This window comes from Meriones unguiculatus, chromosome 6 (assembly GCF_030254825.1).
Source record: "Meriones unguiculatus strain TT.TT164.6M chromosome 6, Bangor_MerUng_6.1, whole genome shotgun sequence".
Classification (NCBI taxonomy): Eukaryota; Metazoa; Chordata; class Mammalia; order Rodentia; family Muridae; genus Meriones; species Meriones unguiculatus.
This window is the reverse complement of record NC_083354.1, coordinates 122,848,176-122,861,787: the sequence shown is the minus strand read 5'-3', so window position 1 is coordinate 122,861,787 and position 13,612 is coordinate 122,848,176. Positions and strand designations below refer to the sequence as shown.

The following is a 13,612-nucleotide window of genomic DNA, read 5'->3' as shown; positions in this document are numbered from 1 at the left end:
TGTGGGGCAGAAGTATGGCAACTCTAAAAAGTCTCAGGCTGCCATAAGAGAACACAGCCGCCTAGTGGACTCCAGGGCTAACCATTGGTGCAAAAGCACACCCAGTTTCACAAGTCTGTCTCTCTCTCTCCCTCTCCCTCTCTCCAAGCAATGCAGAGCAGAAAAAGCACTCCTGGACAAACCCCAATACCTGATTTGAAAATGTACTACAGAGCCATAATAACAAAAAACAGTAAGGCACAAATATATATCTAGACCGGTGAAACAGAACAGAGGACCCCGAAATGAACAAACATTAGCTACAGTACCTAATTTTTGACAAAGGCCTCAAAGATGTACTCTGAGAAAAAGACAGCCTCTTCTGGGAACATGGAATATCCACCCTGCAAAATCCAAATTCAAATGGATTGAAAACCTGGAAGCCGTGGTTCTCAACCTTGCTAATGCTGCGAACCTTTAATACAGTTCCTCATGTTGTGGTGACCCCCAGCCATAAAATTATTCCCGCTGCTACTTTATAACTGTAATTTTGCTACTGTTATGAATTGTAATGTAAATATCTGATATGCAGAATAGCTAATATGTGACCCCAGATAAAGGCTCCCATGACACCCACAAATGGGTCAAAATCCATAGGTTGAGAACCACTGCTTTATTGTTAAGTCCTAAAACTCTGAAACCAGCAGAGTCAAAACATGATGCCAGGGCACATTCTTTGGTGAGGGCTCCAAACGGGAGGGGGCAATTCCAAAATTTGACAGATGGGAGCACATGAATTAAAAACCTCTGTCCAGCAAAAGGAACAACCTGCAGAGCAAAGAGACAGCCAACAGAATGGGAGAAAATCCTCACCAACTATGCATCTGACAGAGGTTAACATTTGTACTCTATAACCCAAAACAACCATCCAATCACATGGACAAAATGAACAGAACAGACAATCCTCAGAAGAAGAAATGCATACAGCTGACTACTAAATAAGTGAAGAAACACTCACAGTCCTTCACCATTAGGGAAATGTAAATTGAAACTGTGCTGAGAGTTCACCTCACTCCTCAGGTGGCTGTCATCAAGAAAACAAACAATAACAAGTGCTGGAGACAATGTGGGCAAAGAGGAGTCCCAGTCACTCTGGGTGGGAATGTAAAACGGGGCAGCCACTGTGAAAAGCAGTTTACAGGTTCCTCAAATAGAACTTTCCTGTGACTCAGTCTCTCCTGGATATATAGCTCAACGAATTTAAGTCGGCACACCATAGAGAAACGTGCACCTCCACACATTCACAACAGTCACGACACAGAAGCAAGCTAGATGGCCCTCACTATAGATAAAGAAATATGGCACGTATGTACACAATGGACTGCTATTCAGCAATAAGGGAGAATGACATTGCTCCATTTGCAGAAAAATGAATGGTACTAAATGACGCCATGTTAAATAAAATAAGCTACAAGCGGAAAAACAAACGGCTTATGTTTTCTCTCCTAGGTGCAACCTACATCCATGAACTGTGCACATATACAAACACAATCACACGGACACAGAGGTACACGAACACGCGGGCACACACACCTCTTACATATACACAAACATAGAAACACACATGCAAATATGGGCAGACACACACACACACACACAGCGCGCTCCAGAAATCAGAAGGGAGGCTGTTTGAAAGAATGGATGGGGGAGGAACTGGGGCAAATATGAGCCAAGTACAATGATATCTATATATATGAAAACACCATAATGAAGCTCATTTTGTATGCAACATAAAAATTAATGGCATAAGTAGTAATGTAATAAACTTCAGGCGACAGAATAAACTCGGAAAGAGGGAGCAGCCCAGAGTGGCAGATAACACACCGGCACACCAAGACTTCTCTCCAGCAGTTGCCCTAACACCTGCCCTGGGACTAGGCAACCTGGGGCCGTGTTCTCAGTCACCCACTGTGAGCCCACACACTTGACTCCACACAGGGGCCTTGGGACCCGAGCTCCCACACATACCCTCCACTTTGCCTCCACACAGGAACACTAGGACTGTGCTTCCCAAGGTTTTTCACCTTATGACTCTTGAGTAAGGCAGAGAATTATGAGGGAATGAGAAAGAAGGAACTTGGGTTTACTAGAAACAACACAGGATGTGAAGAAAAACGACTAGCATTAAAACAGCCCTTTACGTTATTGCCTTAAAAGGTATAGCTATTGGGGAAAGGGTATTTCCTTGTTACTGTAAGTACTAGAACTTTAAAATAAATTTATTTATTTATTTACTTAACGTGCATTGGTGTTTTGCCTGCATGTATGTCAGTGTGCGGGTGTCAGATCCTCTGGAACTGGATTTACACACAGTTGTGAGCTGCCACGTGGGTGCTGGGAATTGAACCCAGGTCCTCTAGAAGAACAGCCAGGGCTCTGCTGAGCTGTCTCTCCAGCCCCAAGTACTAGACTCTTAAGAAAAGAATAGCAAAGAAAATCAGAAGCGATCTCAAAGCCTAATTGGGTCTCATGTTTTGAATACATGGGTCGTCTTTGCATTAGACAATCAGACTTTCAGCCATGTTAGCCTAGTGTTTGATGCAAACCTGCTTTGCCGGAGAACCCATGTGTGGGTGTTGGAGTGGCACGCCCAGGGCTACCTGGCCTCACATGTATCTGTCAGGTCCCAACAAACTTTCCCATGACTATCTGTTCTGCTTGGTGTTGGCCCTGGGTCATTTTAAGCCAGTAACAGCTTGTCTTTAGGGTTGCTACAGTGTTGGTCATTTCCTAAAGGACATCATTCATACATTCATTCACTATATGAGAGAACAACAGATGACTTTCCTGAAAGAACTAAATCTTTAGCAATGACATATTCTAAAGCAAAGAGTTTTGTCACGTAGTTAAGAACTGACAGTGAAAATCCACACATTGTCTTGTGGACTCAGTTCAGCTGTGTAACACAGAAAAGAAGTACACTCAGCTGAGATGTCTCTTCACCAAAGCCCAACACAGACGGGAGCCATGTTGGCCGTGTGGCACCATCAGCCCTGCAGCACAGCAGAAAGGAAGGATAGACCCAGTTATACATGATGGTGGCGACACACACCAAAGCCTTCTTCCAGAAGCTTCTCAGGGGCACACTGCCAAGCTGCCAGGTTCGCCTCTGACCACGACTGCCATGTTCCGAGATGTCTGAGGTGTCGCTTTTGGCTGTGGGCAGCTCTCCACTGAGGGTCACCTCGGCACTCACAATCCCACTCTCTGGGTTCACAAATAGCTTCTCTGACCTGCCAGGATGCCTTAAACAAGAGAGACATGCTGTCCGCCCATATTTCAGTTGGTGGTGTTCAGCAGGATGAGAATTAGACAGACTCACAGTAAAAGCACAAAGGAGAAAACGACCACCATCTACCCAAACAGGAAAGGCAGACTACTGTGAACTACACTGTTCCTTTATAACTCAGGACCAAAAATAAAATAATACTCTAGTGGATGCTTAAAGGTGTTGTCATTCTAACTTTTACAGAATTAAAACTTTTTTTTCTTAACTCATAGCCTTTCCTTATGTAACGTCTCAAAGCTAAAGACACACTAGGACGCAGCTGAGGATGAGCCAGCACAGAAGCTGCCTGGTCCTCCTTGACATCCAGTGACCCCAGGAGTGCTTTGTCTAGGCCCAGGCTAACCTGCCAAACATCATTACGTAACAGGAGATAAACACTGCATTTTACAGATTTTCCTATTTTTCCAAAGCAACCCCACATATATAAAGACTTTAAATAAAAAATAAAAAAATCAGCCTGCAATCCTTTTGCCCCTTTCTCCCAGGGATAATGTCAAAGCCATGTGCGTCTACTATGGCAAAATACACTCCTCCTCAGTACTCTGCTTAAGGAAGACTTCAAAAAGAAATGTCTCTAGCGAAGCCTTTCTCTTACAAGCACTGCAACTCATAGCCCCCTGGCCTCACCACTGTTATTGGGTGTCACAGTGAGAGGTCAGAGGAGGGGCCACACCATCCTCTCCTGCAGAAACCAAAGAAGCAGCAGGTCACTGCTTTCCAGGTCACTGCAGCTGACTGCAGAGGCAGATGTCCCCACCAGAGCCCATCCCCACACCTAGCATACAGCACAATGGGGCAGAACCTGCTTTCCAAGCTGAACCAGAGAGGAAGAAACACAGTGCAGGCACCGCAGTGGTGACCCCAAAGGAAAGAATGTCAGCTGCTGTGCTGAGGAGAAGGCGCGCTCTGGGACTGCGGGGTGGGTCCACGCTGTCCATCTCGAGCTTGACCTGACATAAGGGACTCGGCAGGACGGGTTCAGAGGCAGAGCCAGCATGGTCCTCATGGTACTTCTCCCTCTTCTTCCTCACTAGCACTAAAAGGCTCAAAGCTTTACTTTATAGCTGCATATTTGAAACGTGTGTGTGTGTGTGTGTGTGTGTGTGTCTCCTCCTTGGCAGGCACCAGCCAAAACAACGTCCTTCAGATTTTCCAACATTTTGAACCAAACTAGATCATAATCTTTTAAAGGGAAAGGAGGAACAGGAAGAAAGGAAAAGAAAAGAAGCTACGAAGTGAATTCATTACTTGCCCGCTGTGAAGATACCTGAGACATGGGCGTCTGGGCCCCTGATTTAGTCTCACTACCAAGGCTGGCTTAAAGAGTTGCTTTTATTTACGACCCCAGCAAGAAGCTCTCCAAATACAGAGCACACTGCAGATATAGTTCAGTGTACCAAGATACTGGGCTGGCTGCTGAAGGAGTATTTCTTGGGTGAAAACACCTTAGCTAATTGAGAAAATGAGTTCCTCAGAAGGATGCTGCTAAGTAAATATTAACCAGTATTGTTAATGATAATTATGGGAGCTTGCGAAAAAGCACACTTCCCAGTTTTTGGTAGTTTGCGTGTGTGTGTGTTTTAAATAAGAGTGGTAGGTTTAAAATAAAATGTTAGCTTCACTCAATTGAAAAATAACATTTTCGTTTCTGCTAAATTTAACACCGGGGGTGGGGAACAGAGCAAGGAACAAAATGTGTTCCTAGAAGCTCCCTCAGCAGCAGCCACACTGCTTCATTTAATTCAGGCTTCAGTAGTCAAGTCACAATCTTTGGCCAAGTTCCCCTCTTTCTGTACATTCAAAGAATCTTTATGTAGCTAAATGGACCACTAAATCCTTCAAGAGTCATTCAAAGGAAACACTTCCTCCAAATTCTCTCTCACTTCACAGAATCCATGCACGCACAACAGAGACCACTGAAAGGAAAATGCAAATCCTCTGAGAATCCTTGCACATGCAAAACGCATCCTCTCCAGCCACAGAGGTCCTGGCTTTATTTTCAATATTAACAGCCAATATTTGAAAGCTATAGGGACACCCGGGGAGAGCAATAAAAACAGGCATAGGAAAATATATTACAAATAAAAATAGAAGAGAAGAAGAAGAAGAAGAAGAAAAGAACACGGTTCTACTAGAGGAGTGTGGCCCAGAAGTAGCCCGTTTTTTTCTCGTTGTTAGGATGCAAAGTGTCTTAATTCTGCTATGCTGGGCAACTCTTTTTCCTTTTTTACCACCATTCTATGTAACTGCTTCTAGGCAGATTTTTTTAGTTTCTCCACACACGTGTGATTGTGTTTTGGTTGTCAAGGTGGTGGGCGTCTACAAACTCAAGCGTCTGACTTTTCACAGAACCGAGTGGGCTCCCAGGAGCAAGGAGGAACTGCTTGGGAGGAACTGCTCTGCACTGGCGCCCCCTCCGTGCATCCTTCATTACCGAGGGTGTGAGAATGACGCAGACCACCAGCAGGTCACTCACTCAAAGGACAGCATGTCTGCCGGCAGAGCAGCAGCGAGGAGACAGCTCCTGACTGCAGAAAGAAGTGAGGAGTTTCTAAATTTTTCATCTCACTTGTTTATTTCCTCTGTTTCAGCCCTCTGTAGGAAAATTATTTTCTGTATAAACAAATTCATCAAGTTAACTTATTCAAGGATGGAAATAACCGGTATCACATAACATTTTGCAAAACAAAATTGCCACTGTTGTATTCCACTGCATAGACACAACTGCTCTGGCAATTCAGCCCCAGCACTGACACAACCCAAACCCCCTATTACCTTCATCACTGCATATTCAATTTACATAATTATTCTGCTATGCTATTCAAAATTTACATGTAGTTGTATGCATTCTCGTTATCCTTGATTCAAGGATGCTATTTCCTTGTAGACGTAACTGAACAAGGAGACCACAATTGACACACTCGATTCATCTGACCAATAGCAACAATGTGGTCTGACAAAATAATGGTTTGGTTTGTCAATTTATTTAGCATCTCAATGCAGTTATCCTATGTTTGGACAGCCAATCCTGAAAGACCATCAACAACAGGAAAGCTTCTGGGAGAGTCCTTGCCACACTCCACTGTAAATCAGCCAGTGGTCACACACACAAGCCCACAGAGGAGCTACCAACCCTCGCCATGACCCCTAACACCACCTCCAAACACGGCCTGCTAAGCTTTGGCATGCATGCTGTCATCTTCCTGTCACTTGAACATCGCCATATACATCAATGTGTTCCAGTCAAAGATTCTCAAACCAGTAAGGCTAAAAGCAACTTTGCTTATATAGTTCACGGGGAGGCAACAGGGAAGAGGAAAGAACTATATTTTCTTCATGAGTGAAGACCCTCCTGCGCCTACAAAAAACTAGGTGCAGGCTCCACTCAAAAAGCTGTGCTAAACACTTTCTCAGCAGAGACCCTAACCCATGCTCGGAACTAGAGCTGCCAGCCCGCCCCGGAGCTAGCCCGCACAGCTCTCTGGGCGAACTGACCAGGCTGGAGACCGCGGGGCCAGGAGGTTTGCACGCCTCTCACTTTACATGCAGCATTTCAGAGTCTGCTGCCAAAGGGCTCCAGGGCATGCAGGGGTGTGCTCGGGTGAAGAGTAAGCACAGGGCCCGCCCCTCACACACAGGCTGAAGAAGATGGCTGGAAATTCACGCCAGAATCCCAGAGCGATTCTGTCCATTAAGTAAAAGCAGTGACAGCAACAATGATAATAATGAAGTAATTACGGTGAAAACGGAACCCGAATTATGCTGGTACTAAGAGTGTTGGTGATGTCCTGCTAAAGTCCAGAGCGCCTCCCGAGTACACACACCTGCACTTTAAGAAAAAAGGGCGCCTTCTGTTTCAGATTAGGGCTTGGCTTCTCTCTGGGAGATGCAAGTATATGCTTCCTCATACCAAAGCCGGATATTTACATTCAGGTAGTTGTTTTGTTTTTAAAGAAACTCATACCGTCAGACTAAACTTTTAGCTGCATCTTAACTACTCGTCATTATAGTCAACGCTTACCTACAAATAAGCATTTAATAAAATGTCTCTTTAATAAATGTAAAGGCTGTGTAATGAGTGGTAGGCTAATGTCCATAGGGAGAAGAATATTTTCAATAAGGAGATTAGATACTGAGGAATCAAAACTCAATGGTAAATGCTGCCAAGTTTGTAAATACTGGTAAGATCATAAATACTGGTAAGTATTGGTAAGTTTGAGTTACTGCATACACGCAGTTATCTGGACATCATAAAAGGCATTCGTGGCCAAACAAAACGTAAATGATGAGGACTCACACCGTCAACACCCAGCTTAACCATGACATTATCCTCCTGGCGGGACCCTGCCCTTTCACCCTGCTGCCACAGCCACCATCTCCTCTGTGTGCTGGCATGCACTTGCACACTCAGGGCAGCCCGGCAGCAAACGGGCTCCTCGTCACAGAAAGTGCGAGGCGATGGCCCAATTGGCTATGTGTGCACACAAATGTTTACTTGTGCACATGGGACAGAAGGTGGAGTGTGTTTTCTATCAGAGTGTGGAAACAGGCTCAGATTAACCAAGTCTAGCCATACTTCCATCTGGAAACTATATTTTCTAACATGCGCCATATTCTGAAAAATAGATTCAGATGTTTGGAACTGGACCAGAACAGTTGTTAGAAATGTTCAGAACAAATGAAAAAAATTAGTCCTCAATGTCTTCCCTCAGATTTTCTTACTGAATAAATATGCCTTCTAGGGGGTCAGAGAGCTGGTGGGGCATAGAGAGAACACAGAGGCTCTTTCCTGTTACCCAGAATCCACACCGTTTGTCCTTGAAGCCACATCTAATGTAGAGTACCCCTGGGATTCTCCCAGGCTGCCCACAGGACTTCAACCTGCCAGAGAAGACCTACCCTGCCAAACAGACACAACTCATTTTATTTCCAGTTCTGGAGACAGCGCTGAAACGCTTAGAGCCACACAGTGGCCTTGCTTTTGCCTGGAATCCTTCCTATCAGTTACACAAAGAGCCAAGTGAAGTTGTATAAGAAGCCAGTTGCTAATTTTTTTTTTTTTAAATCCAGTAAAAATTCTAAATTGACAGTTCATAACAGGGGAGTCCTAAAGTTTAGAATGTACAAAAACTTTAGCTTTGCACTGTAGAAGCAAACGGTGCTCAGGGATATATGGAGACAGCCACTCCACGCCCCCATGCGCCCGCTGCAGCCTGGGGCTGCTCTGCAGTGCGGCCTTCAGCCCCACCCACAGCCTACCTTGACTTTTTGCTGGATTTGGGTTTTGGTGTGACAGTTTTTGCTTTCTTTTCCTTTGGCTCTTTGGGGATCTTCGGGGCTTTCGGGGTTTTGGGCTCTTTCTTCTCCTTCGGTTCCTTCAATTCCTTCGGATCTTTTTTGACCTTCGGCCTTTTCTTTTTCTTTTTTTCTTCTTGGGACCCACCCAGTGAGTTCCTACTTAGTTCTTGGTTATCAATCCCACCAGGGAAGTTATCTTTACCAAAACCTTTACTGGGATCCCCTGCAGCGATGTGGTTGTTTTTCTTTTTCTTCTTTTTCTGCTGCGGCTGCTGCTCTAGGGATGGCAGGTAATCGTCGCTCTTCACTAGCGGAGCGTTCTGTCCGCTGACCTGAGTCATATCCGGCACTGGCTTCTCTAGGAAGGGCTCCGATGGAGAGTGCTGAGAAACACAAATGGGATTGAAATTAGTTTCTCACTCTTCAGATAAAGAAAGGAACTGAAAGTCAGCGACTGACGCTTTTCTGAAGTCGTAGTCTGTGCTCAAGGAAGCACACATCTACAGACTAAGGGTCATGGGATTTGCCATTTTCTCTCAGCCTAAAAACATTTTCCTTTCTTTAGGACAAGTACCTTTCAATAAGGAAAATGTTAAAATTTAAATACCAGTTTATTACTACAGGAAAACATTAGTGCAGGAAGGGGAAAACTATTACAGACTAGACACTCTGTACCCTTTCAACTGTAAGAACACAGGACGAGAAGTAAAACACACTCAGTCTGTAGAGTTTTCTCCCCATGGGTGAGGGGAACTCAAAGATACAGAATACAGTTGCTTTTAAAAAGAACATGTATATCCAACATTGAAATTTTCTAGTACTAAAAAGTGTGGGGGGGGTGGAGTTAGGTATAACATAAATTTACAGTATACAGGTCATTTCTGGATTAAGTGACATTAAACTATCTAGATTAAAATGTCATGTAGAGGAATGATTTTTACACTGGCTAAATTTCTTGAAATAATGTGAAATGTGAACAATATCATTTCTAACTTCTTGAAGCCATACTTTTTTTTTAAGTTATTAAGAAGAAGAAATCCAAGTAGTTAATGTGAGATGCTGTTCAGGGAAATCTTGCCATGTACTAGGGAGGTGCACATTAGAAAATACTGACAAACAGGATGAGCCGCTGAGAAGTCAACTGAGATCAAAGTAAATGACTCCTGCCATAGCCACCTCACAGCCCATGACCCAGAACAGGGCGGAGCAGCCTCACTGTCCACCAAGCAAACTGTGGCATCTTAGAACCTTTACATTTCAACAAAATACCTGGAAACATCCCATCTGCAACTTTCCTTCATCTTTTGCCTTTTTCCTATGTTCCTGGGAGATGAGTGATCTTCTGATGTGCCCAGCATGGGCTTTATGACCTCAGCATCAACAAATACCCACATCAGATCTTTGGACTAGGATGAGGAACTTTCTGATTTTACAGTTGGGGACAATGACACACTAATATAAATTAACCTGTCTGAGGAAACACACCATAATGGAACCAATGTCAAAGATGATACATCTTACACCCTGCAAAAGCAGACCTGTGAAGAGCCCAGGCTTACCCCACACTGGCTCAGCACAAACACAGGATAGGCTAAGTATTACTGTGGGCCAAAGGGGGAAGGTTAGTGCAGGCAACAGACATCACATCTCAATACAACTTATTTATTCGGCGTACCCGATGTCTTATATTGAGGTACTGTGTCCATTTACCTGAATCCACAAAAACAAAACAAAACAAAACACCTCATAGTGATTTATCTCCATCTTTCAGAGAAAAATTTAAGAGTTCCAGAAGGTAACGTCACTCCCCAAGGCCACAAAAAGGTTGGAGGTCAGAGATGAATCCAGCTTTCCTTCATCCAGTGTCTTCTAAATCCATCCAGCTCCTAAAACCTTACATGCAGGCATATTTTCTAGGGAGACACCACAAGTTTCATCCTATCCATGACTGTCCCCAAAACATTTCACAAACTGAAACACAGCTTAAGAAGGAGGTAGCTCACCATTCCCTCCAAAACTTGCCCAGGCTACTCCAAAGACAATTACACTTCAGCAGGGAAGAAATGCCCTATAATCCCAAGCTGAAACATTAAAAGATTAGTCCAGCCCCCACCACCAACTGCTTCCTGGAGAAGTCATTTCACTCAACCAAAGTTCAACTCCTTCACCTGCTAAGTTTCTGCCAGTATGGGGAGCGCAGAGTTAGAGGGGGTGCCCAACACGCACGGGCCCTGAGCAGCAACAGCAGCAAACTGGCATTAAGACCAGTCTTAAAATACCTATGCTGCCCCTTCCTGGTCACAGCAAAGAGGGAATGAATTCAAACAAAGTAAAGGCATGTCAGAAGGCAAGCTGAGAGCAGAGTGAGGAGGAGCACACACTCACACACATATACGGAGGAACAGCATGGGGTTATGTTTACGCCGGCTTTTCAAACAGGAAGTGTACGTTCTAGGAGGCAAGGTGGCTACCAGAAGCCTCAAAAGGGGAAAAGGGGAAATGTGAACCTGGGTTTCCAAAGCCTCCCACTCCTCTGACTCTATCCCTCTCCTCTGGAAGCCTTGCATACAGGCATTTTTCTGGGAAGGAGAAAAGTGAAGCCAGCACTGAACTGACCGAACACTGAAGTCTCACAACTGGCCTCTACTTTCCCTCACAAACACCAGTGACCTCAGCCCCAGGCATTAGCTGAGTTAGCTGATTTGACTTCCACTCTTACTACAAGCAAACAGACCAAGTTCAGTTAATTAGTAACTTCCTAATGTAATCGACAAGGAAAAAAGACATAGCTTTTCTACATAGGGCATTAAAAAAAAAAAAAAATCAATCTTTGCGGGGGGATAATTTGGAATTCAAAAAATAGGAGGAAAATTATTCTTTGAAAGTAAGGGAAAGTCAGAACAAAGATTCCAGTTTAGAAGAGTAAATTACTTACTAGGGGGTACCCATCTTCAACCTGCATGGCATCCACTCCACTAACAGAATATCAGGGTCTTCTGAGAGCTTTTCCAACACAGTTATGAATTTAAAAAAAGCAGTTCATACACAATGCCAAAAAAAGAAAGAAAGAAAGAAAAGCTGAAAATTCATCTCTACACTTCAGCACACAAATCATTTTAGATGCTTCTTTTAGAAATAAATGAGGCCATAAATTAGTGACTAGGTAAAAAATTTAATCTTCCACAAGGAGGGGAAAAGTGAAGAGTGAACACAAAAAAGTATTAATCTTGTTTGATATGCACAGAATTGTTTTGGTACTATCTGAAGGAGGGCGGGAAAGGTGCTCAGAGATAGGAGTGTTTACCAGACCTACTTCTCCTTGAATCTTTTAGAGGGAAGCTGTTTTTGTAAACATTTAACAAAGAACAGATGGTCTGCCTTAATCATGTAGGGGAAAAAAAACCTGGAGCTCCCACTAATACCCTGACAAAGTCTGTCAGGCCGGGCTCCCCCTACTGCCCCCACCAGGCGCTTGGTACAGTCTTCTCTAATGCTATTTAATTTTACAGTGGACATTTTCCCATCCATCCCCACTCCCTGACAGGTAATCAATGCCATTAACATCTGATATTACCATATAGGCCATTCCTAAAACCTCGCGTTTATTAAAGCGAATGTGAGGGATTTTTAGATACCAAACGTATTTCATACACCCCTGTAGGACTTTCTACTAACACAGTTCAGTCATAATTCCTCATGCCTCTGATATCTGTAAGAAGTATGCGTGGTCTTTTGGGACTCAAAACAGCTGACTGATATTAAATGATAAGTTAAAATGGCCAAAGATGTATATGTTTTGTATATTTAAAAAATTCAGTTGTATTGTTTTTGTCCTCACTTTACTGCTGACAGCACAGCAATTGAGGAAACAGGAGTATGCCCTCATACAGAAGTATAGAGGGGCCAGATGCACTTATCAAAAGTGAGCCAACGGGGGAAGCAAGAGCAGTTACTCTGCTACTTCTAGGCAAAACTGACCCACAGTACCCTGAAATATCATAGACGACAGGAAAGTAGAGGGAGAGAGTTCTTAACTGTCTTGAGTGTATTTTTCTTCTAAGTATTTTCTGGCTTAAAAAGGCTATCTTCAGGGTGGAGGAAGGGAGGGATTGGGAAGGGAGTAGGGAGGGAACCACAGGGGGGATACAAAGTGAATAAAGTATAATTAATAAAGAATTTTAAAAAAAAAGAAAGGGAAGAAAACAAAACAAAACAAAAGGCTATCTTCTTTTTCATATTTTTGCCTTCAAGTCTGTACCTGTCAGGAACATAGTCATACCACCAACACACAATACATACAATTCCTAATTGTATTTAAAATTTCACATACAAGACATCTTATCTGCAAAGAAGCATGCATTTTCTATCTGAATTTACACATATGTCAACAGGTACAGATTCAGAACTATGCTTGGCAAAGGTGGAGAGATGCTATTGACTGGACTAGGGAGACACCATTTCTACTGCCTTATACCCCCAGCAAATTAGCCACAGGGAGACACAGAGAAGAGCCATGGGCGCACTCCAGAGACGAGACATCTCCAAAGGAAGTAGCCCACCACTGGCGACTCAGCTAGCAAGAAACACGGGCTTGCAACACAGCCAACTACCACTTAAATGGTTTACAAATTACAAAGCTTAATTAGTTACGTACGATGGGGAAAGCACTTCATGATACTTTTTAAAAATTATTTTGGACACGTTTCTATTACTGACATTGTAAACTTTTGTTTTTGTCTTTTTTTTTTTTTTTATCTAGTCATCCCTGCGTCCTGAATCCTTTACCTTCTTTAAGGAAGTTAAGCCTGGTATAAAAACTAAAGTTCATCCTTTGGCCCAAACAGTATATAAAGATTCAGAGTACTTAGCAATGGTACAGTAAGTGCTCCTGAGACTTTTAGGATAAAACTAAAAAAAAATTTTTTTTAGAGATGCTGCTATTGATACATTTACTATCAGGAGCCTAACTAATTTATTCATTCAACA

General features: G+C 43.4%; 1 protein-coding gene across 5 annotated transcripts in view; it reads right to left on the bottom strand.

Moving 5' to 3' along the window:
* Positions 1-13,612, bottom strand: part of Chd7 (chromodomain helicase DNA binding protein 7) — a 178,495-nt gene that overhangs the window by 74,485 nt on the left and 90,398 nt on the right. For all 5 annotated transcript variants that reach the window (XM_021645015.2, XM_021645021.2, XM_021645020.2 and 2 more), the window contains exon 3: positions 8,588-9,009. In XM_021645015.2, coding sequence (XP_021500690.2) covers positions 8,588-9,009 — 422 coding nt within the window. The remainder of the gene's footprint in view (positions 1-8,587; positions 9,010-13,612) is intronic.